Here is a 10139-nt window from a genome sequence, read left to right as displayed (position 1 = left end):
GGCGAGGGGTGTGGGGGGGGGGGCGGCGGGGGCCTGGTCATGTTTAAATTGTCCGTCAGGCATGACCCCTCCCACCCAGGCTGACCACTGTCGCCGCGAGCGACATCCCAGAGTGCTTCGCTACGCCATGTAGAGGAAGGTGTTGATGTCCGTCTCGTCTCGCTTGATGTACTTGTGCTCTATGAGCCACTCCATCTGCTCCTTAATCATCTTCTTCTGGGGCAGGAACATGTTCTTCAGGATCTCCACCAGCTCCGTCTGCAGCTGGGCGTTACTGATGCGCTTCCTCATCTTCATGATCTGGATGATGGCCTCCTGGTGGAAGAGGGAGGGGGGGAGGGGAGGGGATGAGGGTGGGTTTGGGGAGGGTGGGTTTGAGGAGAAAGTCAATATCAATAACAGAGCAGTAGATATTAGCCAAGTACAATGATCTAGATGAAATGCTCCGGGTATATTGACAGGTTGATTCTGTGTGTGTGTGCCAAGTCAATGTCTCGAACAAAACAGTAGATATCTGCCTATGAAAATGATCATGAGATGATCAATGATTAATAATCATGACCTGCACATAAAACGATGATAACTTGGAAATGGTCCAACATAGATTTATTGACAGAGCTGTGAGACTCCTACCTGAGTTCTTAATATCCTGAGCTGGACAATTCCCTCGTTCTCCTCCTCTCTCATTCGCTCAGTGGTGAGCTGGAGTCGGCCAATCAGGTTGATCTTCCCTCTCTTCTGCACCTTGGAGTTTTTTCTGTGGTGAAGAAACCTAAGTATCAACAGCCTAAATATACTCTACATACACGACACACTTTTTGGAGTAAACCAATTAAGAAGACGTTTCCTTTGGTATTTCAAAGAACGCTGGTCGTTAACTGGGCGATCTTACATGAGTGAAAACTCCTGGTTGACGTAGAATAGCGTGCCCTCTGAGAAGTCTTTGGGTGAACCCACGACGGGGTCGTACGATAGCACCTGCCGCTTCAGTTTAGGAAATGCCACTAAGGACTGAGACGGGACACGGGGTGAGTTTAGTAAAGAAAACATTTAAATACATAGCCCAAAGAATGATATATTTGTTAAGATCCCAGCTCACTTCTTTCTTTTCTTTTTTTCCATAAAAACAATTACTTATGTACCAAGGGCTCGCAACTAACTAAGTTTGCGAATAAAAAAAAAAAAGTTGTAGAATGGTTTGAAGAATATTTTCGAAAATATTGTCTTGAAAGGTAGAAAAAATATTAGCGTTTTATTTTATTTTATAGGTTTGCGACATTGATGAGTATTTAATGAGGGACTCTACTGTATTCTACCGTACAGGAAACAGGAAGTGCGGTCCCTACAGCCCCTCACCCAGAGCGTGCGTCTCAGCTCAGCGTCAGGAAGTTCCGTGGCCAGTTTCAGGTTCTCGAAGCTGATCCTCTCCCGGGGACGCTGGTTCCAGGCGAACAGCACGGCCAGCTGAAAGGTTGTGACCTCTAGGTCGTACTGTCCCATCTCGTTCTTGAAGGTGATCTGACCAGACAGAGGCGTGCAGTGACATAAAAATCTCGTTGTTTTGACCAAAGAAATGTCTCTCCGTAAACTCGAAACCGTGTGTGAGATCTGTAACTAAATGCCTGGGGTAACATTTTAAAGAACCTCTATACGTGACAAACCAACTCAAACCAACTTTCTTTTTTTCAACATCAATAGCAATGATGCTATTGATAGCATCAATAGGGGGGGGGGGGGGGGAATGTCCCTGTACTTACTGTAAGTCGCTCTGGATAAGAGCGTCTGCTAAATGACTAAATGTAAATGTAATGTACCTCCTTCTAAACACAGTGCAGGCCAGGAGCAGCTGTTGCCGTCAGGCCGGTCACTCACGATGCCGTTGGACATGAGGTGGTGCCAGTGCAGCTTGCGTCCGCTGTGGTTCCTCTTGTAGAAGTCCTCCACCTCCGGGATCAGATCCTCCAGCTCCGTGGGCAGAGACACAAACACCTTCTCACTGCTGCGGGACCACGCCCCCGCGTTCAGGATCTTGATGTTCACCGAGTCGGCTGGTGGAAACGCGTGCGCGCCAGCAAACACAAACACACGCAGCAGCTTGAGAAATACATCAGAAATGCAGTGAGATCCTAACAGGACAGCACACAGGTCATGCCCCCCCGTCATGCCCACCCCCCCCCCACCCCCCACCCCCCCGGGTCAGGTCCAGGTAGAGGGCCAGTTTCCTGTCTGTTACCTGGCAACGCCAATTTGTTGTGTTTGTGCATCTCTTTGAAAGACTGGTTGAGATCTTCTGACACTTTGATGTCCTGGAACATCCTGGCTAGCTTGTTTACGTAGTCTGCAGGCATCCCGACTTCCTGTGAGGACACGTGACCGAAATGAGCCAATCACTGCCACGAGAGGAAAAAAAAACTGCACACACACTCCTTCTTACAGAGTGTCTGTGTTATACAAGCGCTTCATGTGGACAGACACACACACACACACACGTACCCTGAGCCACTCCACCATGTTCTCTTCGATCTCGTTATCAGCCGAGATATCCAAGATGAGACGTCTGGTCAAGTGGGCTTTGTGGTAGCGCATGAAGACGTCTTTGTTCTGGACGTACTTCAGCACCAGCAGCTAGACGCAGACACAAACGACCGGGCATGAAAACACAGGTTGCTCTGATGTCACTCTGATGTCACTCTGATGTCACTCTGATGTCACTCTGATGTCACTCTGATGTCACTCTGATGTCACTCTGATGTCGCTGCGGCTCCCTCCAAAACACGAGAGCATCAACGTCATCAAGTCACAGAAGTCTTCTACTGAGCCCATAGCCACCATAAACAAACCACGCAGAATCTACGTACATGACCAGGGGCCGACTGAGGCCCTGAGCCACGCCAATTTAACAGTTTGGTTTTTTTCGGGCCTACAAAGTCCACGTTTAAAAACACGCACTTACAACTTCCTTCAGTTTGGCCTCAATCTCCTCAGAGGTGAGCTTCTTGCTCAGAGGGGTTTTTCTGAGGAGCATGTCACAGTAGTTTGCCAGAAGCTCTGGACATTTAGACTCCGGCTGGGTCTTCAGACCCACACTGACCCGCCAGGAAGGGAGACCAGGTAGAGTAAGGACACAAATGAAAACCACATACAGGTCAAATACAAACTCTGTGAAGAATTGTTTTTTTTGTTTTTGTTTTTTTGTATATTCTTGTGGTAAACAGAAGAGTTTTTCTCTTACCCTTTTTGCTTCAAGGGCAGTTCAAGTTTAAAAATGGTGGCATCGTTCACAACCGCTTTGTAAGCCTGGAAAAAAAAGTTTGGGGTATTTGTTAAATGTACACAACGACATCAGGGTTAGCCATGCTTTATTTTCTAAAGCTGGATCCTGGAAGGCTGGCAGGAGACAGAAGGGTGTGGAGCCTACCTTGTCCCTGGCTGTTAGGAAGCGGGGGTCGTCCTGGAAAGCCTCTTTCACCAGTTTACTGAAGCGGTTGAACAAAGTGAGGAGCTGCTCCACATATTTCTCAGAGTCCTGTCCACACACACACACACACACACACGTAATTCAGTGACGTATCTCTCAATTTGTTACTGTCGATTTTTGAATCGCTTGTTGACTGAATGTGTGTGTGTGTGTGTGTGTGTGCGTGCGCATGCTGGCCCCCCTCACCGTGGTGATGGTTTCCGCGGAGGCCACCATGTCTGCCAGGCCGGCGTTCATGATGTGATCCTCCAGATCCTTCAGCATGGGCTCGATCCCGCTGGGAACCTTGTCCATGAGGGAGAACATCAGACGCAGCTCTGCGGAGGAACCACACAGTCACCCATCTGTCCTGGGCGGGCCCAGATCGCCCTGCACAGCTACAGCAGAGGCACTGCACAGTAGGATAGCAGTGGTGATAACCCAGATTAAACGGCTTGCAGCCATCAGTTTAGATGGTGCTTATCAAAACCATGTACGCTCAATACTAAAAATACATGCATGATATGCTAAAACACACATATAGGCTTGTATAGTTAATCTACTGGGACACACTGGGGATTACTGGCATGTTCCTCGTGTGCTCTGGTGTCGGTCAGATACTGACATAAAGGAATACAGTCCTGTACGGATGGCTGACATCAAAGGGTGGAGGGAGGACTGACAGGAAGTGGGGTCACGGACAGGAAGTGAGGTCACGGACAGGAAGTGTGTGGGGGGGGGGGCACGGACATGACATTTCTTTTGCAAACCTGAGCTGGCTGTGCCTTTGGCTGGAGTGCTCCGGCCGTACTCACTCTCTGTCTCGTTTCGTTTGATCATGCCTGGACACTCTGCCAAGATGGTCTCCTTGAACGACGTCACCAGAGCGTTGACGCAGCACTCCATGAGCTGATGTCGGGGGACCAGAAAACTCAATGACTCGTCGGGGCTCGGTGTAACGGTGTGAGCGTGTGAAGGGGGGCGGCGGCGGAGAGACTTACCGCCTGCACGGAGCTGCACTCTCGCCTTGTCTCCAGGTACCGCAGCGCTCGCTTCTCCTCCTCACGCAACTTGGCGTCTGCCTGTTTGGGAAAATAAAGACATCAAATAAAAATAAAAACATTGTATAAGCCAACAAAAGATAAGTAAAAAAAAAAAATAATAATAAAAAAAAAAAAAAGTGTTTGGGGAAAAATATTAACATCAACGTTGACATTTCTATCAGAAAGTAAACAAAGGCTGGTCTGCTTGTCTGGGAAAGAGGGCAAAAAAAAAATTACTGATTAAAAAAATAATTAAGTTCTTAATAACTCTTATACGACAGAGGAAGGCTGAGGGCTCACGTATTTCATATAGTTCTGGACTCCATTCTGCTGGAGGTACGAAGGTGCCTGTGTTCTGTAGAACCTCTCTGTGGAGTCCAGGTAGGCCTTCTCAAAGTTGTCCCTGTAGATCTGCAGCTTGTCATCCGGGTTGGAGCACAAGTTCACTGCAGGAGGGGCGGAGGAAGAGCAGCCCTAGTTACTACACGCAGGAAGGGATAGGCGCAGCTGAGTGGTTAGACTGCAGGTCACATGTACGCTACTAGAACGAGGCCATTCGCCACTGGTACGGGCCACGTTTCCTGGTTCTCACCGTAGGATTCTCTGACCCCGATGACCAGCTGAGAGTCAAAGGCCTCACCAAGCCTCTCGGCGTGGACCAGCTTCATGGCGCTGTCCTGCAGCCTGTTCTTGATGTTGGAGAAGATCGACTCATTCCAGGTGTCCAGCATGAGCTGGATGGTTGGGCAGAGAGAGAGAGGAGAGAGAGAGAGGAGAGACCAGAGCAAATTATAACACTTGAATGAGGACCCCGAACTTGATGGCAGTAGTAGTTATAAGTTATAAACCCCCAATCCCTGTTATGTTTAGGTTAAACATGATTCAGAAATCCTTCTTCATCTTCCTCCATCTCCCTCCACTCTCTCCATCACCCTCCTTCCTCTCTCTCCATCACCCTCCTTCCTCTCTCTTTCTCCATCACCCTCCTTCCTCTCTCTATCTCCCTCCACTCTCTCTCCATCACCCTCCTTCCTCTCTCTTTCTCCATCACCCTCCCTCCTCTCTTTCTCCATCACCCTCCTTCCTCTCTTTCTCCATCACCCTCCTTCCTCTCTCTTTCTCCATCACCCTCCTTCCTCTCTCTCCATCTCTCTCCTTCCTCTCTCCATCACCCTCCTTCCTCTCTCTCTTTTCACCCATCGCCGTTCTCCTCACCTTCCTGACAATGCTGTCCTCCACGTTGGACTTCTTGTTGCTCCCCTGCTTCCCCATCAGAGTGATCTCCAGCTGGCAGAAGGGTTTGGGCAGGATGTCGCACTGGGTGAAGAACTTCCTCCACTCCACAATGTAGGCCTTGAGCAGGGCCGTGTCGTCCTGGTGACTCAGCACTCGCTGTGGGAAACAGCACAGCGCCCGTGTCACCACACTTCAGGGTCACCAAAAGGCAGTAGCACCTTGCAATGTTCTATCAAGCCAAATGTACACGTGGAGGTGTGCATGTCACCAGGTGGAAAACAAATAATAATCCCTTTTAGCGTGCTTACAAAAGGCATAAACCAGGCTTTTTCCTAGGGAGACAACAAATGAAGCGAAGAAATGTAGGCTTGTTTAATACAGTGAGTGCAACATGGGTGCGTGTTCTAAGCTCTGGATGATCAGTGTTTTGCCAGTCACGACTTATCAAATCCTTGCATAGACTTTTTCCCCAAGCTTGAAAGGACATACCGCTTGTGCCTGCTTGATGAAATCTAAAATGTCCTCTTTCAGGGCTTGGTGGATCTTGGCTGGACCCTTGTCGTCCCAAAGACATACCGCATGAACGTCTCTACGGTAACAGGAAGAGGTCATTTACACATACCCATTGGCTACTGCGTTGTACGTCGTCTCTCAGGTGTGACGTTTATCATATCAACAACGGAGCTATACTCACGAGAAAAGGTCAAACCACTGCTGTTTGGTGACGCACTCCTGTCGGAGCAACTTTAGGACGATTGGGCGCATCAGGTCCCACTTGTCTTCAAATTGGAGGGAGCCTTTGTTCTAAGTTAAAGAGAAGAGCCGGTTTGATCCACTATACGATGGATATGTATGTGGAATGTATTAGTATTATGCAGCTAGGCTGTCTAATAACGACACTGACAGGAGTCGTTATTGAAACAACTGAAATATGCTCCTGGTTCCCACTCAGAGTACCAAAAAGAAACACTCTTTCACGGTTTTATTCTGACATCAACAAAACACAACCGATGTTGAGCATGCAAATGAGATGCTGTTCATATAGCGTTACTTGTTTTCTCTAGACTCTGTGCAGACACGTGAACACTGACAGAGACCGTTTACAAATATAGTCTTAGCAGCTCGCTAGCATGCACAATGTAAGACACAGTCTAACGTTGAACAATGTTTACTTAATAACAACTACCAACTATCAACGAAATGTATGTGTAGAAATCGTTGCTCGTTAGAAAAAGCAATTCAGCTCGACAGAAGCTACATGGCTAACTGGCTTATGTGCTGGTCGGCCCCATGTTTACTGGAGTAGCTAGCAAGCTAGCTAGCTAGCAAGCTTAACCACTGTTACAGTTGTTAGCACAGACTATACATGTTGGAGACGCGACTGCCAGGTTTTAGGTAAGTCTCAAGCAAGACCAACAAAAGTAATCCCACTATTCGAAACAGACAGCAATTGCAACCAATCATTACAAATGCTTTTGAGCTTATTGAATTGAAGAGTCTCCTACCTTGAGCAAATTAGACGTCGCCATGTTTACTGAACCTATACCCTCGCACAATCTCGCGACAATCAATCCTATCACGCTGCTCATGCATTATGTAAATAAAGGTTAACGTAGTGTAAAATAAACGTAGTGTAGACTGGATTTTAAGAATCTGTAATATTCCCATGCTTCCAATGGTCATAATAATCAGGTTTATTTCCTGCCGTATCTTGCAAAAGTTTTTGCAAGGCTTTCGATTATGGGTATAAAAAAGTGTATATTAAAAAGTCAAATGGTTTATTAATAAGCATAATTGTTTTGATAGCTGCACGCTAATGCAGATCCATAACGCAACCGGAGTACATTGACAGGGGTGACAGAGGCTGTGACCCTTCTTTCTTCAAATTCTCATTTGCTCTCATATTATTGTTCTGTACCATGCCCACATCGATTGGAAAGTAATTTGATTTGGAGGATATCTCAACCTCCCACCATTGCAACCTCGTTTTTTTTGTATATCAAAAATATAGACTACACTCCTGCCATTACATTATATAGCTCAGATTAGCTTTCTGAAAATGGGATAATGATATCATCGTGACTAAGCATATTCTAGGCTATTGTTTTCTCAAGGCTGCATACGCTATCTATAGCTAGATCATCAGGTGAGATTGTAGTAGTCGTTGGGTTGGACTACAGAATCCGAAGTGCTATAAATAATACCAAGCCACTCATTACTGTAAACACTGAGAGAAAATGTCGAAGAAAGTTGCAGTCGTGACCGGTGGTAATAAAGGCATTGGATTTGCAATTGTGAAAGAGCTCTGCAAGGCGAAGTTTCCCGGGGACGTGATCCTTACTGCCCGAAATGAGAAACTTGGTAAAGAGGCCGTGGAATTGCTGAAGTCCGAGGGATTTCAGGCAACTTTCCAACATCTGGACATCTGTGATCAAGGAAGTGCTGTGAAACTTCGTGACTTTCTGCAGACCACTTACGGGGGATTGGATGTGCTCGTCAACAACGCTGGGATTGCTTTTAAAAGTAAGGATAGGCTATCCTACACGGCGGCGTGAGCCTCGCTGTATGACTTTCCGTTTTCTTTTAACGTGGTATAACTAGCGAGAACCATACATAGCCTAAACATGATTTATTGAACTCCCTGTTTGTGTATAAAACCGTAGGTTGATATAAAGCGACCACTGTCTGTGGTCGTAACCGCTGTCTGTAAATTGTAGCCTACGTTGCTTTGGAAAGAAAAGCGTCTGGCATGCGTGGCTACAGTACTATCCATTCGCTATCTGTACGCCGCCGTGAATAAAAGTGTCTGGCAACTGAATAAAGTATAAAAAGTGACTATATAATCCATCTCCTTCCCAGATGACGCAACGGAACCGTTTGGGGAGCAGGCTGAAGTTACCATGCGGACCAACTTTTGGGGAACTTTGTGGGTGTCCCACGCCCTTCTTCCTATTCTCAGACCCAACGCGAGGGTAGTCAACATATCCAGCTTTGTCAGCAAGCGGGCCCTTGATCAATGTAGCCCTCAACTTCAAGCCAAGTAGGCGTACTACTGCAATCGTTTCACTCAACATCATCGCAAGTTACCTGTTTATATCTTAAAGGTGATAGTATTTCACCTCTTTTTATATTATTTTTTATTAAGGTTTAGAGACCCGAAGTTGTCTGAGGAGGAGCTGTGCGGTCTGATGGGGGAGTTTGTAACTGCAGCTCAGAAGGGTAGCCATCAAGCGGAAGGGTGGTCGAACACCGCTTATGGCACTACGAAGGTATTGGACTGTCAGTGTAGTCCGCATCACGAGCTAGTTAAGGGTGCATACTGCAAACTCAATCGGTTTTTCTCTTTTGTGAAAATACAGTCAGATATACCTACTACTCAGCGTGGAAAGAGTTGCATTTCAGCCAAATCCTTGTTATAGTAGCTAGCTTACACATTTCTCATAACTGCCACCTTCTAGGGCGGTGTTCCCACTCCTAAGGCCGTTTAAATTGAGCTCTTGCTAAACCCTTTGACCTGTGTGTCAGTTGGCAGAGATTTTGCTGTTATAACACAATTGAATAGCATGAAAGAAGTTTCTGCAACCGCACCTGAGTTTCACAACTGCACATTTGGAACGTACCCAACAACCCGACAAAAAAAAAATACAGTTGCCGTCATGAAATTAATCATCATTTTATTTTTCTTCAGATCGGAGTGACTGTGCTCTCGATGATCCAGGCACGCGAGATAACCAATACGAGGGCCGGAGATGGAATCCTTCTCAACGCCTGTTGCCCAGGGTGGGTCCGTACTGACATGGCAGGCGACAAAGCCCCGAAGAGCCCCGAGGAGGGGGCCCAGACCCCCACCTACCTGGCCCTGCTCCCAGTGGGGGCCAAGGAACCCCACGGGCAGCTGGTGTGGGACAAGGTCGTCCGGGAGTGGTAGGGGCGTACATGGCAGATAATCATTTGAAATCGTGATCCTTATTGATTGACCTTGGATATCCCACATCCAAAGCCTTCCATTGATTTAATCGTTGATATGCTTTTTTGGTAGATGCACACGGCCCAGCCTGTTCATTTGACAATGTTCACATTTAAAGCGACTTCTCTCTTGGAAGTTGCTTTGGATAAAAGCGTCTGATAAATGAATAAATGTACATGTAGGCCTACTGTGTACCACAGTAGGTGTTAGAGAAAACATAGGCCGTGTGGTTTCATTCCTGCATGACTTCTATCTCAGGACGGTGACATTCCAAAAAGCCTTAAAATTGTCCTCTGAATGTGTCGATGTTTTTGAAGACATTCCAAAATAAACAGCTTTTTACGGTGCCTGTGAATTGCGTCTCTATATTGTGAATGCGTCTTTACTAACGTGGCCACTAGAGGGCACAAGAGACCAAACAGAGAGAGGAGTCCCT

At 47.0% G+C, this 10139-nt stretch overlaps 2 protein-coding genes across 5 annotated transcripts; one reads left to right on the top strand and one right to left on the bottom strand.

The window, feature by feature from the left end:
- On the bottom strand, window positions 1–7311 carry LOC146246357 (cullin-5). Of its 4 annotated transcripts, none has more exons than XM_084683418.1 (19): window positions 7242–7311; window positions 6431–6540; window positions 6226–6325; window positions 5716–5892; window positions 5093–5234; window positions 4801–4946; window positions 4459–4539; window positions 4228–4366; window positions 3665–3795; window positions 3419–3526; window positions 3233–3297; window positions 2954–3086; window positions 2494–2625; window positions 2234–2357; window positions 1873–2048; window positions 1357–1518; window positions 893–1011; window positions 634–757; window positions 1–315 (listed from the first exon to the last, which is right to left on the bottom strand). In XM_084683418.1, exons 1-19 carry the CDS (start codon window positions 7263–7265, stop codon window positions 121–123), a joined length of 2388 nt encoding a protein of 795 aa, XP_084539544.1. In that variant the 5' UTR covers window positions 7266–7311; the 3' UTR covers window positions 1–120. The 4 variants fall into 4 exon arrangements, with proteins under 4 accessions (XP_084539544.1, XP_084539543.1, XP_084539546.1 ...); XM_084683417.1 differs by having other exon boundaries at window positions 2954–3096; window positions 3234–3297; XM_084683420.1 differs by having other exon boundaries at window positions 4273–4366.
- A 362-nt stretch (window positions 7312–7673) lies between these two features.
- cbr1l (carbonyl reductase 1-like) lies at window positions 7674–10050 on the top strand. The gene is made up of 4 exons (XM_084683423.1): window positions 7674–8259; window positions 8596–8776; window positions 8882–9005; window positions 9425–10050. Exons 1-4 carry the CDS (start codon window positions 7974–7976, stop codon window positions 9662–9664), a joined length of 831 nt encoding a protein of 276 aa, XP_084539549.1. The 5' UTR covers window positions 7674–7973; the 3' UTR covers window positions 9665–10050.
- The last annotated feature ends 89 nt before the right edge of the window (window positions 10051–10139 follow it).

Source organism: Hypomesus nipponensis, chromosome 20 (genome assembly GCF_054491055.1).
Source record: "Hypomesus nipponensis isolate SF chromosome 20, ASM5449105v1, whole genome shotgun sequence".
Lineage (NCBI taxonomy): Eukaryota > Metazoa > Chordata > Actinopteri > Osmeriformes > Osmeridae > Hypomesus > Hypomesus nipponensis.
The sequence above is the reverse complement of the archived record's forward strand: the minus strand, read 5'-3'. Positions and strand labels throughout refer to the sequence as shown.

What these genes read in the sequence shown, in the direction of transcription:
- cbr1l (XM_084683423.1), top strand. Translation starts at nt 7,974, where the DNA reads ATGTCGAAGAAAGTTGCAGTCGTGACCGGTGGTAATAAAGGCATTGGA. An exon ending in CGCTGGGATTGCTTTTAAAA is followed by an intron (nt 8,260 to 8,595) that starts GTAAGGATAGGC and finishes TCTCCTTCCCAG; the next exon opens with ATGACGCAACGGAACCGTTT. An exon ending in AGCCCTCAACTTCAAGCCAA is followed by an intron (nt 8,777 to 8,881) that starts GTAGGCGTACTA and finishes TTTTTTATTAAG; the next exon opens with GTTTAGAGACCCGAAGTTGT.
- LOC146246357 (XM_084683417.1), bottom strand. Translation starts at nt 7,265, where the DNA reads ATGGCGACGTCTAATTTGCTCAAG. An exon ending in CGACGTCTAATTTGCTCAAG is followed by an intron (nt 6,541 to 7,241) that starts GTAGGAGACTCT and finishes TCTTTAACTTAG; the next exon opens with AACAAAGGCTCCCTCCAATT. An exon ending in AGTGCAGCTCCGTGCAGGCG is followed by an intron (nt 4,367 to 4,458) that starts GTAAGTCTCTCC and finishes CCCCGACATCAG; the next exon opens with CTCATGGAGTGCTGCGTCAA.